The following is a 26655-nucleotide window of genomic DNA, read 5'->3' as shown; positions in this document are numbered from 1 at the left end:
ATGGCAGTTTACTGATGGTCGTGAAAATGGTTGCGTGGAAATTGTGAACTACGACGAACGACGAGAAAGCATTTAGAACCTACATGCGCCTCTAGATGGAGTGAAAGTCAATAAGCAAAATAATATATTGTGTTTTATTGGTTTCTGTACTTGAGTACGAGAAACGATGGCAGTCTTAAAGTTATAATATCAATAACATTCCCATTTTCAAGCGATATATTCGCAACAATCGGTTATTAAATAAGAATGACACAAAAATAGCCCCGAATCCCAGGTGCATTATTGCGTAACAAATAGGTGAGGTCACAATGATTTATTTCCTCAAACTAATAGGCAGTGAGTTTGAATCCAGTTCAAACTCCCACCCCGACCTTGCGTTTGTAACAAAAAAAGTATAATATATCGATTAGTTGGCGCGTAGCCCGGGCCATTTCAACTTTCCACAAAATTTATTAAATCAACAAACCTCGTGTTACCGCCATTGTACTTCAACTTGTATTTAGATTATTACTATTAGATATGATTCACAGGTCACGAGATTCAAAATAATAATATCGTATCGCGCACCATCCACTATTTAATAATAAACTATACTGAGTGTATCTTCATTCAATTATAATTGTAACATGATAAAAGAAGTCAGATTATTTAGCTCTGGCGTTTAAAATCAATTTTCCTAGCAATTGACTGCATTAGCCGTAACGTTATGATCAATTAAATGAACGACTGCCTTAGCAGGAAGTGGTAACATTAAGGAAAAGGATGGGGGAGAGTGGAAAGTATTACGTCTGAACTAATAGTAACAACCTTTAAAATATTCGTGAAGAGCGCATACAGATATTGGATATCACTTAAACTTTCTAATAGTAGGATCGAGTGGTTTGACGTATGAATAGGTACCTAGTTACATATTTATCAGCGTATTCAACCCACGGCAACCACTATAAAGGCATTGTACGTTTTATGCGGTAAAAATGTACATGGAGACATTCGGAATGAATCCCACCTTTCATTCTTAGCATCCCTTTGACACAGTCGTCAGCCCTTTCATACAGAGCGAGAGAAATTAGTACAGAGTTGTAGTTACGTGGTGTAATGTAAATGGTGGAGTCGTACGGGCTCTTTGCGTTATGAACAAGACTTGGCTTACAGAGCCAACTAAAATGAGAGGTAAGATTTAGATACGTTCTTTGTTCTCGCTCTGCATGGTCTTTTGAGTTATAAAAAACAATTTTACCAAGCATTCTACATAATATATGACTGACCTATATATTTTCGAAGAAGGAAATATTGCGTATTAAATACATAGTTTTATTCCCAGTGCATTTCATAAATAAAGGTAGCATAAGGCTGTTTGCACGGTTCACTCCGGAAACCTGCAACGTAAGTGGATGTTGTATTCCATTTAAAGGCCTGGTGAACTACATTCTTCTAAGTAATTTAAAAAATCCAGCGTTTCAGTCATTTGAACCGCACGCAAGTCATTCAAAGGCAATTACAGCAGGCAGAAAGCTTGAAGAACTTAAAAAGCAGTTTATTAATTTATTTTAGTAAGAATATAATGGCACTCTTAGAATAACTTCAAATATGAGTTAATATTTTTAAAGCTAAATACCAACGAAGTAAAAATAATAGGTCATTGTTATGAAAACCATTATTTTCCTGATATTAATTTGTTGTAATATAGAAGTAATAATGCTAATTAATTTTATAAGAAGTATTCAAGGATGATAGAGAGCGTACCAGAAGTTCGCTTAATAGTGCCAATTTATTTACGTAACGGACCCTCAAACTTCGACAGAGGAACTTTTGCAGCTTTTAATAGATGCGTCAATTCAAAGCACCCCATGGACTTTCTTGTAAATAGATATATTCAATTATAACGTAGCCTCGTTATTACAGTAAAACATTGTACCTAAAGAAAACCCGCATGCGATTGGTGGAAATTTACATCTCTGACTGCAGCCTTTCCGCATTACTAGATTATTCGAAATGTCACTGAATCTCAAATGTGAATCCAATTATACTAAAAGTAGGCGCTTCGAGAACAAATAACCATTAACTTTTCACAAATAGAAATATAAATCGTTTTAAGGGCCAAATTACGTGTGTATCCCTGTTTTAAGCACTGACTTCGTTAACCTAGAACTTAAGCTAGACGGAAACAATTAGCGAATTTCATTTCGTCGTTAGGTGCCCTCTTAATTTACAAACTCATTGAGGAATCTACACGTAGGAGATGCGCGTAGACAATCGCTGCTAGTTTAATAACTCAAGCTCCATTTCTGAAATTTCTTAGTAAATCGTTTTCATCTCAGGCAATACAAATATTTCCAGCTGGAGCTTCCGTACAAAGCGGAATGTTTAGTACACTATTTGTTGTTCTTAAACAATACTTTAAACATTATTCGTGTACACAATGAAACGAACTGAGTTATGTCAATTTGTGATCTTTCTAATAACTATTCTTTCAACGGCTTTTATTTTAGTAGCCGGTTTCTAAAGTTTATTGTCAGATGCAACGTCGCAATTGCGTAAGAGATCAATATCGACGTCTTGTAGTCAATATTACATGGAGTCGCCTTGACTACCAGAGTGACCACGTAACCAACTGACCTGGCTTAACTCTGCAGTATATATATAGCATTTCAGAGGTCTCATTTATAATGCAACACGCTCGCTGCATATTACTGCTTTAGATACTGTAGGCAAGTATCTGTATTACGAAACCGATGGTTGTATTCTCTAGAAATAGACAAAGGAAACACGAAATGCTATACGTGATCGTTCAATGGTAAAATTGACCAGTTGAGTATAATATCTATAATAGGTACCTATATTCTAATCGAAATCAATGCTGATTAATAATGAACCGAGATGCATTAGGATGATTGCGCTTCACAATGCGAATCATCTCAAAATAGTAGTACAGAACTATAGACTGGACCGGACGGCTACATTCACATTGTGACTGAACTAAAAATACACCATGTCATTATGTTTAGGCTAAAATTAACGCACACTGATATGTCAAAGGGCTATCTTTTACAATATGATATTAGGCGCTTTACTTTTAAAAACGAGCATGTTTTCTCAGGTAAAGACAAAACCTAAGTATAGTTATCACTTGCTAATTACTTTTTATTAGGTCATAACGATTTCGCACAAAACAATGAATGTATCTCATAAAATTAAACGTAAGTTCAATCGAGATCTAATAAAGCTTAAGATAAATAAATCAGTGGCATAGGTAAGCAATTTTATTAGCGCATGTGCATTATAATTAGAACGCACGTACGTCGAAATGTAATAAAATTACATCATAGTATGGATTCAATGAAAGGTTCAAAGCTTTGTGATAGTTAATTGAACATTTATTGCCTTCTCTGACATAATTAATACTGTAGCATTAATATTCTGAAAGACATGAATAAAAAATACGATAAATTGTTCGTAGTTAGAAACAAAGGTGTTTCACTACAAGTAATAAAATTGATCGATACAGAGTTTTTGTCCAATATACGTCTACTACAAGCTTGATAAATGTCTAAATTATTAAATCAAATAGCACCGTTTAATTAAAGAGTAGGAATAGTTCTCCAGAGATAGAACTTGAGACATTTAGATAACGCTCTTTGTTACCAAAAATATCTCGTCCGAACTATGAGGAATTTAAAATAAGAGGCACAAGGGATACGCGGCTGTCATAAATTCATTAAACGGAATTTGAAAGGTGACCGTTATAGAACAAAAGACTAGTAATAACAGGAAAGCAATGAAAACGTACATGCAGCTGTCGCTATGAACAGATCAATAAAATACTTTGATATGTCAGAGGTAACTGTAAAAGTCGTATTTTTGAATTTTAACACATTTATGATGGCTGAACGCGTAACAGAAAAATAAACGAACACCTACAAAGATATATCTAAAATATCAGTCAATTCTTTGCCATCACTTGGGCGCAGAATATTCTGCGGCACATAACTTGGAGATGAATTAAAAATATAATAGCATGTCTTAAATGTTCAGTTGTTAAACGAACCCTTCTCATGTCTATATCTCATTGACGAGGAAAGATAAGGTGTCGTTGATTCACGTCGATCAGATGTCGAATGAAGGTATAATGCTTTATTGTGTGGTACGCCTGCCAACAAAACATCACTGAGAATGCCAAATGACACAGCATGCCACTTCCGAGTCTGTCGTTATAAAGTAGAAATGTGGCTACCAGATTAGGTCACAAGATGAATCTATTGTTGTGCACACTGATGTTCTTTCACACTGTAATGATATACTCTGCTCGTGACACGCAAAAGACAATAACAAAAGTGCTCGAGATATAAAAACTTTGCGATCATCTCGGGCGTCATAACCGCTCATGTTAAAATAAAAATGTAGTATCTTGGTACCTCAAAATGACAAAGAATTACGACGGAAGTGCAAGTGGCTTACATAATATTTTAACTTGATAACGCTTGCTGTGAATAATATAGTCTCATAATTCTTAACTAAGCTATAAATATTGTCGCTCTCGAATAGCAATAAAAATGTGAACAGCAATTGAAAGACTATAATTGGCCTTCAACTGCAAAGAGTACTACTGAGACGAGTTCAGAAAGTGCAAGTTGAACTTTCTTTATTATGATCAATTGGCATTTAGATACACATTGAAAACGAACGGACGCGATGGAACGACCTAACAATACTTACTGACTTTGTGCACCATTTGTCACTGCATTTACTAGTTTGAAACTGCAACTAGACAGTGTACTTCTCGCTGTTTCTCAATTTGTCGTTCAAAGTTTCAGTAAAGGTATAATATTCTCTACAACTACAAGCAACTCCTGAATGTCCATTGCTTTGAGCAAAGTTAATAGGGGACATAAGGAGATTCAAACAATTTCACAAAAGTTTTCTTGAATGTACGTAAACGTATATACATATTTTTCCCGCGAAATACAAAGTTTTATAGTGCGATAGGTCCTTTTTAAAATTAATGTTACTTTATTTAAATCAGTTTCGTGATTTCCTCTACTATATGTAGTACATTATATGTATTTTTACTAATTGCTGCTGACCACAAGGCACTAATAGGACATTTTGCGTAACAGCCTGGTATACCGTACCCTCTGCTTTTTCAATTTACTAAAACCTTGCTCATTCTTTTTAGGAAAACAAAATACTTTCGGTCTACGCCAGGCAAGTTTTTGCTTCCCGGTGGTACATTTCATCTGTCAACTATAATTTATTTGTGTTCCAGTCAACGGTAGTATACGTTTTTGCCAACAAATAAATGATTAGGCTTCTGCCTTCGTGATGTGTAGAAGACACGATAAGGTCAAGATAAAACGGTACCTACTCGTTCTTTTCCTTAATTCACTTTGATATCCCTATGCATTCACAGTCTAACACCATGACAACTACAATGTCGTTATCTAACAAAACGGTTACAATAATAGAAGTCTTACTTTCATATTGATATGTTATTACTTTCGTGCAGGTTGTTCTAGCGGTGACGACGCTGTCACCACTTTCGATTATTGAGTCAGGAACTAGCGGACCGGAATTGAAACTGTGCTCGACAGTCGGCAACATGCATGACAAGGGACAAAGGTAAATAGTGAAATTTTGGTTTAATATACCTCACGCTTTAGTACACCTCTGTCTAACCCTTCAACCTAGATCAAACCATTAAATTATCTTGGCAGCTCTTTAATACTGGCAATCAATGACAATAAGAAAAGATTAGTGTAGTTGATTTAAGAAAATCAGTTTTCAAGTGTCAATCAATGTGTAAGCTATAAACTGTACCGGATATATCGCGTTTTAATCAACGCATTGGAACCTACCCGGCACCCGCATAGACAGCGAAGTCACAGTAGTTGGTCTCAATCCCTCCTTCGAGGTCTCCTGATTAATCTGGCATAGGCCAAGCCATCCGACTTACTTTAAACTTTCGCCAGACTTCACAAGAGCCAATTTATAGATAAGACTTCGTTGTTACCTAATAGGTCTGAGATTAAATTATATTATAAATAGAGGTGTTTCATTTAAATCCAACGTTATTAAGGGTAATGTACTCTTCTTATTACCATCAAAAAGGGTTCTTTGTTACATTCAATGCCGCAAAGTAACCAGTAATTTTATACGCATTAATATATTTGGATTCATAAGAAAGAAAATTAGATATCAGATTTGGACCACGGGTATATAGAAAAAGAACTTAACTTTAGAATTTTACACTAGGTTCGATATACGAACATTATTCTATAATATCAGACCCAATGTGCCTAAAACGAACAATTGCAAGCTTAAACTTATAATAATAGACAAAACAATTGTTAGTTAAAAAGAAAAACAAAATTGGCTTATTAATTGGTCTGTTATGTGTTTACGCAGCAATGGTGGGGACGGAAAAATAAAAAAAATCGCGCAGAAGCATATGCAGGTGGTTTATGAATAATTTCCGCAATTAGGTGCAGGTGCAGAATTTTTGATTTGAACCTGTATCCTCCTACGCATATTACTAGAATGACTGTCTACGTGTTCCGCGATTATTCGCTAGAAGCATAGACACTTCGCGTAAATAGCTGCTCTTGCCAAATCTATGTTAGTGAACTTTACATTTGGCACTCGAGAGTGTGTCTGCGCTGTTTGTTACGTTAAAAATATGCGGCGTCATGAACGAGTCACAGTAGTTCTGAGTGTCTGAGTGGGCTGGCCCAAGTCCAGGCTAGACACGCAGCAGTTTCTATCGGCAACTATGATTATCCCGAGGATCGCGGCTCGCGTGTAGAAGCATTTTAACTAGCACAGTTAACCTTCAAATGTCACATTGTTAAGCCCGCATAGCGTGAACGTATGTTGCCGGACTGACAGCCGAGTGCAAGGTGGTTTGTTGTCGCAAAATTACTTGCATGTAGATACCAAGAGCTACGAGTGACGCACTGACGTATGGCTGTATGAAAACAATGCCATGTTGAGAATCACAACACTGACGACCATCCGCTGTTTGTGGGGCCGTTATTTAATACAAGGTGTGCTAGCAAAAGAACGTGATAGTAATATTTGACATCGTTTTAATAAATAGCTCATTCACATTGTTCCATATATACTCGGACTAGAACGTTACGACGACAACAATCATAGAATCGTTTCTACCAACGTCTTCAGTCTATTATAAATTAACTAACAGTTACTTAGTAGAAAGTAATTATAAAATCGTTTACCCTAGGGACATACAACGGTTATTTACCTTATTTGATAACAAAAACATAAATGGAGCCAATATAAGTAGCTAAGACGACTTTATTCTGGTAGTAATTGAGTGAAATTAAAGGAACAAAATATATTAAATCCTGTGCATTACTACGGTATTTATCTGAGTTAAAATACAAAATACTGGATAATCAGTTACTCAACCCGTTATTGTTAATGGTTTATCCGCCGACATCCTGCAAAATCCATTTAATTTGAGCTGTATAAAAAAATGTGAATCACAAATGGTGAGAACAGTGATAATAATTCAACGGGCGAACAGATGATCGGGGCAAGCAAACTGATGTCATACTCGGATGCGTGTCGGATAGGTACGTAACACTTTTCATGACATCACATTGGCGATGTATTTTTAGTGTTCGCTCGAGCCTTAAAATAATTATTTCGACTCGTCACTTTTGAGGCGGTCTTCATTTATTGCACACGCACGTGTAATGCCGACACGAGAATTTCTCTTTCTAATGTCCAATTACTAAGGAATTAATTAAAGGCACTGCTATTTAATTAATAACGTATTACGCTTTAATCGTTTTATAACGACAACAGCATTTATCTTGATATACTTTAACTGATTTAGTAATTGGCACTTCATGTAATTTTAGTTAAACGGCATTTAATTGTCGAGTAGTGTTATCTTTGACTACAAGTGGTATTAAACTAAATAAACCTGTGTTATTCAAGTACATTTGTCGTTATTTATAAATAATAGTCATTGTGATTAAATGTGTTTGCCGTTCGATAAATGACTATAGATTGCTTTACAGATTTCATTTACCATGATGAACTAGTGTGGAGCTTTCAGATTTCGTACTCTTTTACTGAAGAAAGTTACATAACAAAGCATATATAAATGCAAGAGTCGAATTCAAATGAAGTTATACATTTATCGCGGAAATTATACCGAAGGTTAAATGCGCTATAGACACGCAAGGTGGCTGGCCGAGAAATAATGAATAGTTAGAAACGCAAAGCACAGACGTGTCATTGCATAGATTTATACTCCAAAGTAGGAGGATGTCATGATGCATATCTAGTTAAAAAAATACCTACTACGAGCCCTATTATGAAAATGTCCCCCAAGACTCGGGTGTTACAATGCACTGCAATTCTTTTCTTTTTAAGGCAGTCCAAAAAGAAACTTCCGCCAAATTATATACACACTGATTTATATCTTTTAGAACTTCCTGCACGAAATTGTTTTACCGAGCTTAATACTTTTTAAATATCCATGCTTATTTTGTGGGTCACTGACAAACACGGACACAAAATATACAAAAATATAGAAAGAACAATGCAAGACGATTTCGGTTCCAGCGGTAATCATTTACTTTGTGGCAAGACGCCCGCTTTCTGTGGGTAAGGGTTGCGGGTTCTATTTCCGCACGAACATCTTTATGGCCTACAGCTGATATTTGTTTCAATTCTGTTTATTTGTGTGTTTATCGGCACTCTAGTTGGTTCTATTGTGATCCATATGGACAGAAACGAGTTATATTTGTTCAAGCTTGTTATAAAATGGTGTTTTTCGACTAGTTATTATTTCTGCTATGTTACTGTATCATGTATTTTTGTTAGAAATAATATATATAATAATAATAAATAATCGTTCTCCAGGATTGTTGGTACATCTAGCTTGAAATAAATCCGTATTATATTCATTTTCTACTTCGGTATTATGAACGTCAAAATGTACTCTCAGTGCACAAATTACTAATTATCTCATTGGGATGCCTCAAGTTTGCCTCAAGTATTCACAACTCTAGCATCATCTCAACTTACTGCAATTACGAGAGAGAATCTCATTAAAGCACGGAAAATATATAAGAAAGAAGTACTTTACAAGCCGTGGTATAAAAAATAATTAAAATGACACCTCGGAAAAAGACTTAAACGCTTTTATGTTTTTAGTTTTGCAGCAAGCAATATGACAAGTTTGCGTATTTTTATTTCAAGAAAGTAAATATTATTTTAACGATTACGTAACCTTCGTTTCAGATGATGACAAGTAAGCTCTAACAAACTAGACTTTTTGCTATAGTCGTCTGAATATAGTCAATATTCAGACGATTGACGTTCAGGTGATTTCAACAAAAGTATAACTACGAATAAATATCGTCAAACAACATTAGAGATACAGTCCTCGTGAATATATTGCTGCACTGCAATTAACAACTAGTGTTCATGTTTATACACAGGTTAGTTAAAATTCAGATCACGATGACTGCCAGTGTCGGCACCCCAATCAAGAGTCACTTGTTTGTAAATGAAAGCCTTGTTTTTCATGCAGCGCATCACTGGAATTGCACTGCTAATTCAACGGGTTGTGGGTGGAGTTATAACCGACGCGCAACTTTCCCAGTAGCTAACTTATTTATTACATCCATGACCTTTTGAAACTTTATATTATACGTTATATTTCGTTCGAATTTAAATAACATTTCAGCAGTGTAGTTTTAAAACAATGTCTATAACTTCGCCCAAGCCCGATTTAATAATGCGCGCGATAGATACACTTGCGAGAGAAGACAAAATGAAATTTCTATATACGTACATTCTGCATGAAAATATTTTATTCAGCTAGAAATAAGTGCATATCCTATACTCAGCGGTCAATGTTTTCTTTAGGAAATATTAGTAAAATATAGCGTCACGATGTTTTAAAATTTATTGACAACGAAGGTATAATAATCTTTAATTCTGAAATATTTTTTTTTTATATGGCTCAAAATTGGTCATTATATTTTTCTAAATAACTCTTTCCAGATACCTACTATGTATATAATATTACAGAGAAGACCGTCCCGGAATTATATAATGTGGTACATAATTTGCCATACGCAAAGTACCGCTTGCCTTTCGCAAGAAAAACGAAGACTAGCATTACAAATTGCGTTCGATTCTACAAAACACAAGAAAACACTTAGACATTGAACTGTCTTCTTTTCAAATACGCGAAAATGTGCTCGTATTCCATTTACTACAGCAAAGCGCTTTACATCCATCATGTAAACATAAAAATTTCATCGTTCTTTTTATAGAATAACATTTGCGAGATACGATGACATTTACTGAGGGTACGTTATGAAAAGTTGTCCTTTAATCTAACCTATACCGTTAGGTAAATATGGCAGGATGAAACTGGGTCAATATTGTATTAATGACGCGAGTTATTCACCGCGAATAAATATCTGAGGTGTCAAGCAGGGATAATCATCGAGTCAACTCCGATGTATTCAAGCGGTGTTACTTCAAAAAGGTTTTTAGAGACAAACTTGTCACCGTACATTGTATCTGTGGAACAAAAGCTTAGTTTAGTTCAATTAACGACTAGTGCTCTGTTCGAACAATATGTAACAAGTTTATTCGTTAGAACATTGGATAGTACTGCAACAGACATTTTACTTCCGTTCACACTATGTATTGTGTCTATCTAAATCGGATTACAGGCGATTGTTGGATTTACAGGTTATAAACACCCCCTTGTAAAACTTAGGCTTTAAAAAAGTCTTCTCATTGTGCTATAGTAGGTAACAGAAGTTCAAAAGCAACATGACATATTTATTTACTTGCACACAACCTCTTTGAATATGGGATATGCACACGAGACGAAGAACTTTTGCCTAGTCACATTATGTATTAACGAATGTCGTCGAGCTATCATCGACAGTTTAGAAATGATTCATAAATAGTCTCATCGGGGCTGTTAGAAAAACATCGGTATGGAGATTTGAACAAGTTACCTAATTGATTTTTATAAAAGAATTGAGAACAATTCTATTGAATGTTAGTAAAATCAAACCATATCGATATTTTTATTGAATACCTACTTGTATTCTAGTGTTAAAATCGCACGCCGGAATATATCTACTGTCACACTCACAACACTTCGCAGAAAGTTTGCATGTGCAAAGTGCAATGTGCATGTCGGGCAAATACTTAAATCTATTGTATGTATATTTCTCTATCCGAGTAGTAACAGGGTACTTTGTCGGTAGATTGTAGAATATGATAAAAGTTATTATAAGAGCTTTGGAAGACAAAATATTTTTTTTAGGATTTGTCTGTCAAGGTCAGGTCAGGACAGGAAAAACGACTGCGGCAATTTGAATGCGGTTTTCAAAGCTTTATAACTTAAAAGAACTGGTGAACGTTTCACGTTTATTTGCTATCTAGATAAACTTTCACGGAAGCAAAACTGAACGGGTCCGTTAGTAAAGAATAAATTCCATGGAATTGATTTGAAACCCGATATTCGCAGTATTCTATGCTGTATTAATTATTTTACAAATCTGTATTGGCACGAAGCTTTAACGCTAATTGGAAAGTACAGTCGGATAATAATCCTTTGCAACGGTAATGGAACATTATCAGAACTACCATTTTAAATACGGGTCCATAAATAAAGATACCTTTTTCAATATATTTAATAACCAGTTATTGAATATAACCAACCCATAGAAGTTAAATATAGTTGTCCCATAACTGAAACATTTATCCTTATTTTATAATGAGCGCACTTAATCATATTATTATTATAATTTTCGTTCGTAACATGTTAACCTATCACAATATAAACCAGTGACCGGATACCATTAGATGATTACTGGCATGATTTGAGAATTACAGTAAATTACACGATAGTTACAATAGAACTGCATTACATACAAGGTGAATACAATGAACAGGTCTAAATCTGCACATAGATAATAGCATCCTGAGACAACTATGGACTGTGATCATGTAACTAGCGATTAGTAAACAAAGCGATGAAATCGCTGAACAACTAAGTACTTTGAATGATAACAGCTTCCACTGAAGTTGATGGAACCAAATCAGTAACTAGTTTATATAGTAGAAATGTTTACATCCTGTTCTGAACGCCGATCAGTTTTTCATACACAATTTCTCGTTAGATATCGGAATCGACCCTTTGAATTTGTCATAAAATGCTTAATATACGGTACGGTAATGTGTTGTTTCGCACGTCCATGTATTGAATCGGATAAAAAATCTTGTAAAGCGTAGTTCAAAAGCGTGTAACGTTAGTGCACTACTGATACGAGCCAGCGAGATATGCGCAGTATGAAAAAACTGACTAAACAAATCTCCCAATTCAGCTTAATGTCAGAAATAATGGCTAACTGTATTCATAACCCAGTGGGGCTTGTTCCGTTTCGACTGACACGACAGGCGAGAAGACAGTCCCAAGACCGACGATTATTCGGGATTTTCAAGACAAATTGACCTATACGCAGCAGTACATTAATTACAACTGCGTTATTGAGACAGCGAAAAAGTATATAGTAGTAGTAGTATATCTGCATTAGGTTTTCAAAGAAAAACCAAATGTGGCACTGGAATTAAAATAATACTAGGTATTTAAAAGGCACGTATTTTTCGTTTCCAATTTAGTGTGCTTGTGTGACTTGAATGCCAAATGGCAAAACGGTTCGACCAGGTCACAGCAACGGATAAATTTATATTGAGACATTAAACTATGAGTTATATCGTATGTGTCACATCACATTTTATTTTCTACCGTATTGATATCGGCTCCCCGGCCACTAAGCTGTACTCTACAATAAGTGGGTTATCTCGAAAGTATGGCGCAAGTTATAAACGTAATGCATTTAAATCTTAGGCGGACAAGTCGGAAAAAGGTAGTTAAGACTTACTGAATAGACTTTTATTTCTGAACAAATAAAATAAAGGTGATGCAAGGTGTTAGGCAGACGATATGGCGGATATGGCGGTTAAAGACATCTGGTCTGGACTGCTGCTGACACAGTAGAACCATTCTACTTAAATTAGGAGACACCGTTTCAGAGACTTGATACTTTAAAGTACGCGGACTTAATTAGTGATTTTAATAAATTTACCTATTTCAAGTCTTGTAGTGCTCAATGCACGTAATTTCAAAGGATATAAACTGAAGAAGATTTTAGACAAGTCAGAGTAGCACCCAAATGAAAATTTAAGTAAAAAATCTGAGAGTGATTGGGATGGTTTTGTCCTTGTGTTTACGCAAACTGCTCAATGGATTTTAAAAACTCTTTTAAGTAAAATGGCAGGTACAAACTACCAACTATATATACTTCATACAACAGAATTAGCAGCTATTATTTCTAAAATAGGTAGGAAAGCCAGCATGTAAGCTCATTTAAACAACAAGAACACGCTCGAAACTTATGTTTTTATGGTTGCACTAACTTTAAATCGAATGCGCCAGCAATTTTGTTAGGCTTCCATGTAGACGGAATCGACAAAGAGAGTTTGAGAGCTTCGAGCGATGTATAGCACTAGAAGACCCAGTGCCACTCAATCCCCGGAACTTTGTACAAGTTAGATACCTAATACCTAGGTAGCGCGATATTACATATTGTATGCTCATGCACATCCATGAATGAATTTTCATTCAAACTCGCCATGTTCACGTTATGAAAAGTGAGACCAAAAAGTATTTTTGCTTTTCTTCCAGATAGCTTAAATGCAATGAATATATTTACGTGCTTCATTTATTATTTAATACAGAGCTCGCTGCAGCGCTGCCGCTTAGCAAAGCCGTCCGTAAGACCTAGATAGAACTATGTGTACACTATACAACAGAGAAACGTGTTTTAGACCCAACGTTCCATAATCCCATGGATCGGGGTGCAGCTATCAGTAAGACCTGTTTACAAAAAATGGTAGGCACTTTCTCACTATAGAACCCGTTTGTTAAAGACATCCTTATAGTACGATACACCTCAAATAAGTGCTCAATATTTATTGAATTCAGCTTGTTTTTAATGGATTCTTATTAGGTATTGTGCTGTAGAATGGTATGTGTGGCTAATTGGCAAAAGCGAAGGATACGTATCACGTTGAATCACGAGACATATTTGATCATTACTTTTAAAGTACGTTTAAGACGTGGTACTGACTGTTGAATATTTTGCTCGTACTGTTGTATTGCTGTGTGAACGAGGTCGGGCGTCGTCGTGAAGGTGTCGTATCGGCAAGTGCGAAAAGGCTCTATAGCGTAACTGTTGCCCTGGGTTACGGAGCTCAAACTGATAAGTGGATCGTTGAACTAATACCGAGATTATGACGTAATTTTGTAATTTACACGAACGTTATGCGCAAATGCGTACGATAATGATAATAGGTGTACTCAAGAACTAGGATATTCTGTTATGGTAAAGGACTTGTGGTTACATATATATATAGTATCTTTTAGCCATATTAAAGTATTCACATCACCAATCAACTTTTTCTTTCCAGCGGCAACACATCTAGATAGCATGAAGGAAATAGGTAAACCTAAACATTTATAAAATACTCCGGCAGAAATCTGAATTAAATCTTATTTCTGCGAGATTAGAATAGTAAATCATGTTTCGGGTCAATAATCCAGATATACGATGTACATGTTCTTCCGAGCAGGGGTGCACCATATGGCCAATTAGGAGGACGCAACACATGTGCGGCTTTACTGACGTTCGCGATTATATATACGTACAACCATGCTAATGCAGTAAACTTTATAGGCAAATAGCACGAAATAAACAGAAATATTTTAATGTGCGACTGATACACAACACGCAGTATTTAATCATCGCGATTAATTCTGCAATCTGCTATACAGGTTACTGTTAGGCTCATTTCACATAGTATCACGATACTACATAATAACATCATTGGAATCTTCACAAAGGCAATTGTTTTGTGAAAATATACAATAAGAATACCTATGCTATAGTTTTAAAATGTTAGTTTGCAATAACTTTGAGATGTAGCTATCTATTAACATGTTTGTAACTTTTATAATGCTAGTAGGTGGTTCAAAATGATAGTTGCCGGATCAATATCAGCACAAGTGCAATTGATATAACCAGTGCACTAAATAAGCCGCACCGGATTTTGTACATTTAGATTAAATTGACCACTGCTCTGGGGGAACGGAGTGAGATCCTTACGTACATGCTAATAGGTCTCACACTCAACTGTATATTGCAGTAATGACACTTATGCTATATTGTGTACCGGCAGAGTGACCTGTTATGAATTCAAGAAGTATTTAGACTATGTACCTAATTTAAATATTTAAAAACTAAAGTTAACAAAACTAGTTACAAATTATCAGTGTTTGTCATCATGATGACTAACATTTGAAGCACGGATACTTTTCCTCTATGTGTTCAATACTTAATGTTTCCTGATGACATCCTTAATGAGAGATAATTACTGTTCTACCTTTTGTTCTGAGTATAAATTATACTGCATTTGCATCACAATATGTCCTGACATAATCACGGGTAAAAATGACCAGTACAATGAGAGGCCTCATTTGTAACATTGTTATAAGACCAGTTATGAACAGAAACTGATATAAAAACATTTAATAGAAAATGTACTTTTTCTCACTAGCTGTTTAGCAACTTTAACTGCAGAAAAACTTATGCAATTTCACCTTCAGATTTAGTCCCAATTAGCAGTTGACTGCTTATGAACAACAATAATATTGCTCAAAATATGACATAATATATCCTGTTGAATGTTTATAGGAAAATTTGAGGGGCAATAAACACTTACCTTACAAGCTCGGTCCATTGTTTTGATGGCCAACGTTCTTCTTTTTTCTTTCATATTCAAACACTTAGTGTCCATACCACATAAAACTATTATACAAACTATCATGTCAAAGCTAAACTAACATACCATATTATTATCATAAAATGCAATTAAAATCCTATAAACATATTGGCAATTTTACCTTAATAAATTTACGATTTATATGTACCGAACCTTTTATTGTAAAATAGTAAACCTTCTATATTACATGCCTAACTGATTGTAATCAAAAACCTGTCTTGACAAAACTGCACCAAAAATTGTACAAGCAATGGGCCTGCGGTAGCGAAATAAGACAAATGACAATACGTAAACAAATGATCGTTTTACTAAAAACAAACGAATAAACGGCGTAGCGATAAGACGTGAAATTCCTAACTTATTTTGAAATAAGAATAATTTCTGTTACTTGTACCTACATTGCGTAAAATTCACATTTCACTGATAAGACTGGGCTATCACACTATAATCGATTGTAAGTGTCTTATTGTATGTACATGTCTCTTTTAATAAAATTCAGAATTGACAACTATAACAAATATCTCCCACTGCATTTTGTACAACTCTACGCCATATTTGCAGAGTAGTTATTAGTGTTGCCATTCACAAATAAAAATCTACCATTTTAACATAATTGAGTAATCAGCAGGTAAGATTTCGCTAATAAAAATAGAGATTTCATCGCTTATTTTATCAAAAAATTAAGAAATACATTTGATCTCGCACAGTTCGTTCGTTTTAATTTACGAGTGTCAAACAAAAATCTACTAATATACGCCGTCTTTCATATGGCAGCCCTGCTGTCACTTTGGAGGTCCTTTTGAACAGACGACACGACACCGACACGACTAATGGCCGGGACCAAGCTGCCAAAGTGCTGATGTTAATTTAATATCAAAATTGTAAAGATGCTTGTGTAGTTGCTACTAACGTCATAAATGTGAAAGTAGTCTGTCTCCTTCTTTTTCGTGCCTAAGCCACTGAAACCATTTGTATGGCAATCTGTTCAAAGAGAGATTTAGACTGAAGATAGATAATTGGATAGTTTTTGTCCCTGAACAGAATTCATGCGGGTAATAAGCCATATGATTTGAGTGTATGTGGACGGAGTAATGTGCGTGAGACATTATTCTATAGAAACACATTTTACTTTATTACTTATCGAAGCTCATAAAAAAAAAACATTTCATTATTGTTTTCTCCGGTAAATGGTTGGTATTTAGTAGAACCAATTGAAAACGAAAAAAATTGCGTTTACTCTGACATTGGGTAATTTGTTTGAGATGTATTTGTCAATACAGTATAAATACTATCTATGAGCCATTGTAGCTTGATAATAAATGATTTATTATATTATTATTATTATAAAACAATAAACAAGTTGTATTTCAAAAGTAAGCCAGTGAGATCTTATAGATTCAGGTGGGAGAAAGGGCGTGGATGCGTGAGTAGGAGTTGAAGTACAAGCAATGCTAAATGTGATTGAGAGTCAGCTTTATACTCTAGATATTTTCGATATTATTATTTTAACTCTAGGCTAGTGTTGTTTATTTCAAAATATTTATTTCACGAGAATAGTCAGATGACTAGTTGCACAATGGAATATTATGTTGGAGCTGACCAAGTGGGGCAATTTGTGAAGTTTTCATTACAAAAATGTTGAGAATTGGGTGAAGTGGGTGTCTTGGGTGTCGAGTAGTGTCAAGTATCGGTCTGTGTAAAAAAATAGTAAGGACGTCCGTGGTAGTAACTATCGACTAAATTTTAATATTCTGGTAATCAGTCGTTCCTAAGCTTTTACCATTAAAAATCGTAGCTTAAATTAACAAAAAATTGCATATTTTTTATAATTATTGCCAGTGAGACCCCAGGCATATTAATAATATTATCTATTGTTTATGAATTTGACAATAATCCGTTTCGTAAAGCAGAGAACTCGAACTCGACTAAACTAAACGCAGAAGTCAATCTCTACGGATTGTATTGATTTACTGACTGACGTGATATTTTTTATTATAGTTCGAAACTCCGCTTGCCTGAACACTGTTCTCGCACATTTGTGTTGTTTTTTTATTTATATTTAATTTTAAATAAGTATTTTAACTAATGTTTTAGTTTTATTCTACATGTAATGGGTAAATAATCAATTTAAATTAACTGTTTTAGTTATTAGTGTAGTTTCTAGTGAATTTTACATGTGTTGTTATTTTTTTTTTCAGATAATATGATGGGCAAATATCGTCAGAATTTAAATGATTTCCTTGATGAAGCAGAGCTCCAACAGTACTCAGATTTATTCAGGTAATTATATGTTTTAAAGCGCATCTATATAATGTACTTATAAATCTTTGCTGGCGTATTGGTACTTAGACTTTCACTGTTTTCAAATGCTTCCTTTGACGCGTCCTTTTAACAGTGAATGCGATTTTTTGTTATTGTTGTTGTCTTATGCGATTATTCTTTTATTTTAATGGCATGTTCGATAGCCTGTGCCAATTCTATGTTATAAAGATGAGTATAAAGGAAACTTGGTGAGTGGCACATAATATTCTCTATACTTATACATTTATGAGAATGATGATTATAGACGCGATTTGATTAAACGCTTAATCAATAATTACCGTTAAAGAAGCTTTTGAGGAAATAAGCACAATTTTCAAAAAATTGTTGGCAGTCTCATGTTTATTGTTCTTAGCTGGATGTAACTGCATTTGCAGTATAGAACTTACATTTATTGTAAACCAGGCAGTGGGTGGATTAAGTCTGATATGGTCATTACATTTACCATTCAGACTCAGAACATTTACAGATTACCATATGGTTGCATAACAATCATATATTTTAAGAGCCTAGTTTGAAATAGTTAAGTGCTATAAAATAACTAAGTGAAATAACATGTTACTGTTTATTTTAATGTCATATGTTTGATAATTCACTTACATAAATATATAGACTCGGACTAGCGGCATAAAACATGTAAATTACACTGATTTACTAGAAAAGGTACAGAATACATGAGCTATGTTGTTCTTATTGATATCATTCCTAGAATTTTGAATTACCACTTATGTTTTGCTTTCTTTTAATTGCATGTGTCTTAATTTAATTGCATCTGCTATAGACGCATACATTTTTCAAACTGATTTGTTTTAACACATTTTGCTTTCACATTATGTTATTTTGTCATTATCTATTTGTCCTTATGCAATTTCTTTGTGTTTTGTTCGTCATTTTGTACCATCGCTATTAAATTCAAATGTGTAAGCAGTGGTGTGTGAAATGCTATGATAGTTCCATGTTATCATGGGCAAGCAGTAACAATTGGAGTATTATTTTACTGGGCATAGTACTAAGCTTATGTTGAGAATCTTTCGCCTGAAATCCGATAAACCGAATAGTTATTTTGATACTATGTCTAGACTCTTATACAGTTCTTATCTAAAATTTGAGTAGTTAGAAGCTATGCAGTTAAAGTGATCTGATCTTTGCATAGTTCTTGGTGATTTTGACTTGGTTACAATATGTAACACAAAATGTTATTGGCAAAAGAATAACATTACTGTGATTGCATTGATTGATATTCTTTTCATGTGATATAAATAAGTATAGTATGGAAAGAAATAAGTATAGTATGGAAAGAAATAAGTATAGTCATTTTTTTCTTTCTTGGTCAGCATCATATTAACATTATGTTGCTTACTGTACTATGGGAAAGAAAATGTCCATGAATTTCTAGAGTTTATGATTAATGTGTGTTAATGTTCTTAAATCATTACTTGTGTATCTTTACCATATAATTGAAAACACCGATAAGGGACGCCTTAGAAATACATGCATCGTATTGGCGATGTCCTGCTAATGGTCCAAGTGCGTAATTGCGTAATACGTCTGTATGACGAGAATTTTCAATGTGAATGAGGCAAGGGAAGTTTTAAGGATTGTACCAAGTGGCATTCTATGGTTTCTCCGTACTGTTATGAGAAATAACATAATATAATAATATTATTATTATACTCAACGGGAACAAACCATATTACGTATGCATGTGTGTATCTCTACCATTCAGAAGATATTTGCGTGCTAGTGCTTTTAGTCTTTTATTTTACTTCTTACACATGTCAATGCTGGTCATACATTCAAAGGGTCATACACCTGGCCTAATTGAACAAATTGTGCAATGGTTTACATATTTTTGTTATTGTAGATTATTTTCATGACTTCACAAATGATGTTTCACAATAGTTATTGAGAAATGGCATGTGTGCATTTTATTAAAGCCTAGCAGTAAGCTTTATATACGTTCTTCTTGAATGATGTCAGTTTTATCCTATATTAAAGTATAACAATGAATGAAATGAATAAATGTGATTGAGGCAAGGAAGGTTTGTAAGGATTGTACCAAGTGGCGTCCTTTGGTCCCTGCCTGTCCCTATGGGAAAAATTCGTTATATTGTGTCTGTAGCTCTGCCATTTAGAAGAAATGTGCGTGCTAGTGCTTTTCTCTATATTTTACTTCTTGCACATGTTAATGCCGGTCATGAATTTGAAGGGTCATATACCTGGCCTAATTGAACAAATTGTGCAATGGTTTACATATTTTTGTAATTGTAGATCATTTTCATGACTCTCCCAAATTATATTTCACAATAGCTATTGAGAAATGGCATGTTTGCATTTTCTTGTAGCCTAACTGCAAGCTGTTTCATTGATTAATATATGTGTTTGTCACTTTTATCCTATATTATAGTATTATAGTATAACAATGATTGAAATGAATGAATGTGAAGGAAGCAAGGAAAGTTTGTATTCTCTGGTCCCTGCCTACCCTTACGGGAAAAAGGTGTGCTGTTATGTTAGGGCTTTGTGCATTTTTATTTTGTGAAATACACATCTAGTCACTGAAAGAAGAAACTTTCAGTGTTTCCTACTGAAAAGGTTTAGGGAATCTTTATGTGACAATTCAGTGGAAAATACATAGTACCTTTTAAAAATATTGTCACATAATGTTAGCAGAAAGTTTCAACTGCAAGCAACGAAAATAATAAGCTTTGGCATTATTATCAACTGATATGTCTGTGGTATATATGGTGCGGGCAGAGGTTTATGAAATAAACCCATTGCCCCATATTATTGTTCATGTTTCTATGGTAGGCTGTTTAGAACATACTTGTTTTGAAAACACATGGATGCTACTGCGAATGGTCTACTACTGAATCAAAGTTACTCTTATCTAATAGGGTACTTGTCTCTGGTAGACAACATCTACTCTTTATCAAATGTCTAAGATACATTTTATTATAGAAATACGGTGTTATGATCACAATTTCAAATGACTGATTAGTTAAGTGTTTCAGTCTGCAATAATCACTCATTAATGCAACATGAGGTACGAAAAAAATGATATAGCCTGAGCATTTTAGATGAACCTTTTACAAGTACAAGATTAATATTTTTACGTTAACCCAGTCAACTTACTAATTGGTCAAGGGAACTAAGATGATGATGATCGGTTTTGATTACGATACATAACTTAAATGTTAACTATTAGTTTCAATTATCAATTAATTGTTTAAATTTTCAGTTACTAACAGCTTTACAGTTCATTGACATACTTTGTAATTATTGCCTATTCAGTGTTATATGATTGCGCATTACTTAATTGCAACACGGATTGTTTAGTTCATGTCAGCTACATTGAAGTTCAAATACCTTTAGAACAGACTGCTGACTATGAGATTCTCAACGGTTTCACCTAACAATGTTTACACAGACATGTCAGCATTTGTTTGGTATAATCATGTGTTATGTCTTGTGCATTTATTAAGGTTGCTGACCAAAGGCTAAGCTGTGATTGCTTAATGTTATCACGCAGTATTGTAGTCAGCATAGAAATATACCTAATGATTACAATTGTGCGATTGAAATTAAATTATCTAAATGGCTGTTGCAATAGATATTCTTCATTTTTTATTTTACCAGCTCTAAATTTTATTGAGATTACAAGATAAAATGGACTAATTAGTCATATTCTTGGTCTGTATGCAGTTAAATAATATAACCATATTCCCCTGAGACTTACTACCAAGAGTCTCCTCCTGTAATGAAAAAGAAGCTCAACATTTGATCACAATAATTTAAACTTTCATTTTTTTTTAAATAAATTATTGCAGCGTCTAACTGTATTTATAAGTAACTCTTACTGTAGTTATTCTTCTATACCAATACATATTATAAAGAGGTAAACCTTATAAGTTTGTGTTTAGTTTCTGAAACTACTGAGCCGATTTTGAAAATTCTTTCAGTTACATGTAGTTGCATTATCCCTGAGTGGTAAGGGCTATACATTATCTTTATATCATGCATATTAACCGAGCTATTATAATCTTTGTCAAGAAAATTGGATTGTACCTCTTAGGATAGAATTATTTACATGCGCTGCCTAAGTAGTTGCATAAAACAAAAAACGATGTATGGTAATCTGTTCAATATTTGTTTTATATTGTCAAGCTAGTATTACCTAAAACAGTGTTGGGATATTTTCACCATTCAATGCAATTTTTTTTACATTAATATCATGTTGATTTTCTTAATTATTGTTTGTTGAGTGACATTGTCCAATATATTTAAGTATTTTAACCATGAAAAGTGTAAAGTTAATATTGGTATAAACGGTCAACACTTTTCTCACATTAATGATATTAATGGTAGACCATTATAGTATACCAAATATCAAGTAGGTAGTTATGGCGCTCTGTGGTACAATTTTGTATTTGTTCATATCACTATGGGTAAACACACATCTTAAAAAAATATAGCTTTTTATTCAACCTCATGCATAATGTAACAAGTTTATCATGAAATACATGAAGGCTTTCATTTGGGTTTTCAAATAAGCTGATATTTTCTGTAGTGACCAGTGTGTTTTAAGAAATACAACCTAGAAAGTTCATGAAAGGCAAAAGGCTTATGTGCATATTTGAGTTTTATCCAGCTGTTATATTGATAATATCATTTATGTTTTTATTCCAGAGACATTCTGAAGATAACCAAAGTGTCACAACTTAAATTCGTCGTCTCAGACGACTTGGAACAGATTGGTCTATCAAAACCTGAACAGAGACGCTACAAAAAGGTGTTTAATAAGTATTTCCCCAATCCGTACATATACAAATTGCGGAAACTTTTAAGTTATCGAAAAAATGAACCTGTAAGTACCTTTTGATTTTGTAATACCTAGTCTATTTTTTTATGAATGCAATACTTGTTTGTGTTATTCTTAACACATAATAATTTCTACAATATTTAATTATAAATATTAAATTTTACAAGCTGCCTGGAGGACCATAGAGTATTCAAAAAGTGTGTGTTAAAAAAATTAAAAAAAACTTATATCTTTAATAATAATATCATATGATCTATTTATCAAATATTAATAAGAAACATATTCTAAATGGTTAATTCAATGTGATAATAATAATTCTAAGTGATACGTTTAACGTCTTTTAAAGTACATATATTCAGACTATTTTAATAAAATCAACAAAAACCATTCTAAATCTATTATCAATAAAACATTAAGTTATATGTGACCAAGTATAGAAAATACATTATCAATAAGTAAATTATATTTTGTGAACACTAAAACTATAAATAATATATAAATCGTTAATTAAAGTACCTAAAAATACAAAGTATTATCAAAGATAAATAAACAAATAAAACATTAAAATGAATTCGAAAAAAGAAGACGAGTTTAAACTATTGGACTCCCCGTCTCGTCCTTCAACATCGAAGGGAGTAAGTGACTCTAGTAGAATTACCTTACGATGCCAGTATTGCAAGAAAATTAGTAAGGTTAAAGCCAAGGGTTACACCTCACTTGACGACGATATTAAATACTGGACTTGCGACAAGTGTCGCAAAAAAAAAGAAAATAAGAATAAGGTATGCGGGTCTTACAATAATGATATTACTTAGCATATTAGTATGTTTTCAATTATTAATGTTGTGTAATGTGACCCTGCTTGAAGACCATGCCTAACCTTTGATACATCTGCAAATTTGTTCCTTTCTTTTAACGAGTAGTCAGTCATTGCTTGTCATTACTCCTATGACTTGATTATGTTTTTATAGTCATTAAAGCCCATATTATCATTTGATTTAATTCACAGTTACGGGGTATTATATTTTAAAAATAATAATAAATTACAAATTTAACCCATTTATTGCTGGTCAAGATTCTCCTCCCGTAATGAGGGAGGGGTTAGGTCTTGAGTCCACCATGCTGTCCAAGTGCGGGTTGGGGACTTGCATGCCCTCAATAAATGGTTTTAAACAATTTTTAAGGCATGCAAGGTTTCAGGGTTTTTTATAATATTTTATATTAAAGTGTATTGTTTTTTGTTATTGGGCAATAATTAAAGCGCATATTATTCATTTGATATTAAACATAGTGATGGGTTTTGTATTCTTATATTAGGAGTAGGTATTATGTTTGATATAAAAGTGTGATATTTCTTTGAGTAAGAAAATTAACGCTCTGAGGATTACTATGTTTAATTTCAAGTAATTTATAAGCCAGTTTGTTATTTATCGTGTATTTTTTCCATTATGGTTTTGAAACATTGGATTATTTTCAGTTTTCCCCTTTTTTAGCTGATGTTGTTTTTTTAATAGTATCCTATTTCATTCCACGGTCTAAAACCTATGTGCTTTTAGAATTTGGCCGAAATCAGTTCTGGCGATTTGATTTGAATTTATTTAAGCCGCATCATCGTATCACTATCATCATCGTAAGGTGAAAATAATCATAATATGTGCTTAATTATGTGAAAAAAATATTTATCTAGGAGAAAACATTCTCCATTTAATTCTTAATTTTATGTTTGTTAAATAAAAACAGCAAATCGCAAATAATAATAAAATATCATTATGAATATTTTAGATATAGATATTACTACAGGTTAAATGAGATTAATAACTGATAGATTTTTTATTTGAAATATAAGAAAAGAGTTATTTTAACAATAGGTACCTAATATTATTATCATACAAGTTTTTATCCCGGATTTTATTTGTTTTTGTTATGATTCCTTGTCGATGTCATTGCTGCTCTAAAAATATTATGAAGGTAATTGAATATGTATCTGTAACTACAATTTAGACAGAAAATGCATGGATATCTTATCGTCTATTTAGATTAGTGTTATGGGTAACCTATGCTCCCATAGATCATAGAAATTGCACAATAGCTTCAAGATAATCCATCTTCCTCCTGAAAACAACATTGTAAACAAATTGTATGAAAGATGATCTCTAGGAAGGTGAAGTCGCAATTTCCTCAGATTTATCTGATTTAGATAACAGTAGGACAGTCGCGAAATTCATTTATTCTTTTTTTAACAATGTAGGGAATAGGAATATAAATGGCGGTATCGGAAGCCATAACACCAGTCGCTCTGAGGATCTTGTAGTGGTTGTTACTATAGGATAGAATACCGAGAAGTACTTCCAGTTTTGTATAAAGTAATATTCAATGGGATCAAGCTACCAACTGCCTTTTATACTAACTTTTCAATACATTTGTGCATATTTAGATTTGTAAAGGCTTATTTGAATTCAGATGTTTTTAAACAATCGGTTTACATTTAATTTACTTTTGCAACAACACTCTAACTCCTTAATTAAGAAAGTGTCTATACATTTAGACTTGGGAGCGTAGGTATTGCTTTATCATATCGATTTATTGCATTGTTATGTTGAATTCATAAACGTGTTTACAGGCGCAGGCATCAGTTCAACCGGTGGAATACCAAGCTTTCCATGAAAGCAATGTCAAAGTACCAACCAAACACATCATATCTATAGAGGATATAACGATAAACAAGGAGTTAGGTAAAGGACAATTCGGAGTCGTCCAACAAGGGACATGGACAGCGGGGTCTCAAAGAGTAAGATATTGTATTTATTTTGTCCTTATCCCATGTTAAGAGGCACAGGGCACTTTTTTTCTCAAAATAAATACTTTTAAAGGTATTAGTTTATTTTTACGACCGGCCGCCTGTCTGATACCTACTTTGGTCAGACAGAACCATATGTAGAGACACCCGTAGTCTACAACAAAATCATTATCAAATATTCACTTGCGCTTATTTCAAACTAGCTTTTAACTCGTCCGCGCAAAAATAATATGAGGCTAAAAACTGTATCCCGTGTGATATTTACCTCATTCAGTAATTAACTCTGTTTATACAAATTGTTCTTATACTGTTCTTAATAAGTACCAATAACTGTCTTAAAATCTAAGAAAATCAGCAGAGAAAATACCATATGAATCCTGTAAAAAAATTGTGCAACAAGGTACTTATAATTAGTTAACTTGTATGTCAATATTTTCAAAATGTTACTGTTCCCGAGTTCAGCCGGGAGCTAGGTATCATGACAATGAACTTGAACGACACTGTATAAATTTGTAAATCGAGCTTTAAACTTGTTTATCAATTCAGAGAATCCTGCACATTGAAATATGTAGATTTGTGGTCCTTCTGCTAAAACGGTTATATTTAGCAATGCAAATGTGACAGGACGTCCGTTTTCTGCACCCTTTTGTGTCACATTGATATGCAGACGTTTGACATTTGAAACTTTAACAGCTCTTCATAAATGATTGTGATGAAGAATAAATATTTGGTTTTATTAAATAAATAAAAAAGAACTCCTTTATACATAGGTACAAATGGCGACCTTATCGCACAGGGACAA

At 33.7% G+C, this 26655-nt stretch overlaps 3 protein-coding genes across 12 annotated transcripts in view; 1 reads left to right on the top strand and 2 right to left on the bottom strand.

Annotated features, from left to right (window-relative positions):
- LOC142986175 (neuronal calcium sensor 2) overlaps positions 1-16296 on the bottom strand; it is an 86996-nt gene extending 70700 nt beyond the window's left edge. Inside the window, exon 1 of the mRNA XM_076134493.1 lies at positions 15856-16296. The gene's annotated coding sequence lies outside the window, so the exon portion shown is untranslated. The remainder of the gene's footprint in view (positions 1-15855) is intronic.
- The window catches only part of Nca (neurocalcin homolog), a 98309-nt gene extending 81852 nt beyond the window's left edge, over positions 1-16457 (bottom strand). For 3 of the 4 annotated variants that reach the window (XM_076134490.1, XM_076134491.1, XM_076134488.1), the window contains exon 1: positions 16314-16457. The gene's annotated coding sequence lies outside the window, so the exon portion shown is untranslated. Of the gene's footprint in view, positions 1-16309 lie in introns of all 4 variants that reach the window. The other variant, XM_076134489.1, reaches the window with a different exon arrangement.
- Positions 16458-17899: 1442 nt separating this feature from the next.
- The window catches only part of Ack-like (activated Cdc42 kinase-like), a 30550-nt gene continuing 21794 nt past the window's right edge, over positions 17900-26655 (top strand). For 6 of the 7 annotated variants that reach the window (XM_076134356.1, XM_076134352.1, XM_076134355.1 and 3 more), the window contains exons 1-4: positions 17900-18029; positions 18114-18195; positions 22924-23101; positions 25677-25844. In XM_076134356.1, coding sequence (XP_075990471.1) covers positions 18026-18029; positions 18114-18195; positions 22924-23101; positions 25677-25844 — 432 coding nt within the window. In that variant the 5' untranslated portion in view covers positions 17900-18025. Of the gene's footprint in view, positions 18030-18113; positions 18196-22923; positions 23102-23302; positions 23839-25676; positions 25845-26655 lie in introns of those variants that run through there. The other variant, XM_076134353.1, reaches the window with a different exon arrangement.

Source organism: Anticarsia gemmatalis, chromosome Z (genome assembly GCF_050436995.1).
Source record: "Anticarsia gemmatalis isolate Benzon Research Colony breed Stoneville strain chromosome Z, ilAntGemm2 primary, whole genome shotgun sequence".
NCBI classification, from domain to species: domain Eukaryota; kingdom Metazoa; phylum Arthropoda; class Insecta; order Lepidoptera; family Erebidae; genus Anticarsia; species Anticarsia gemmatalis.
This window is presented reverse-complemented; position numbering and strand designations above follow the sequence as displayed.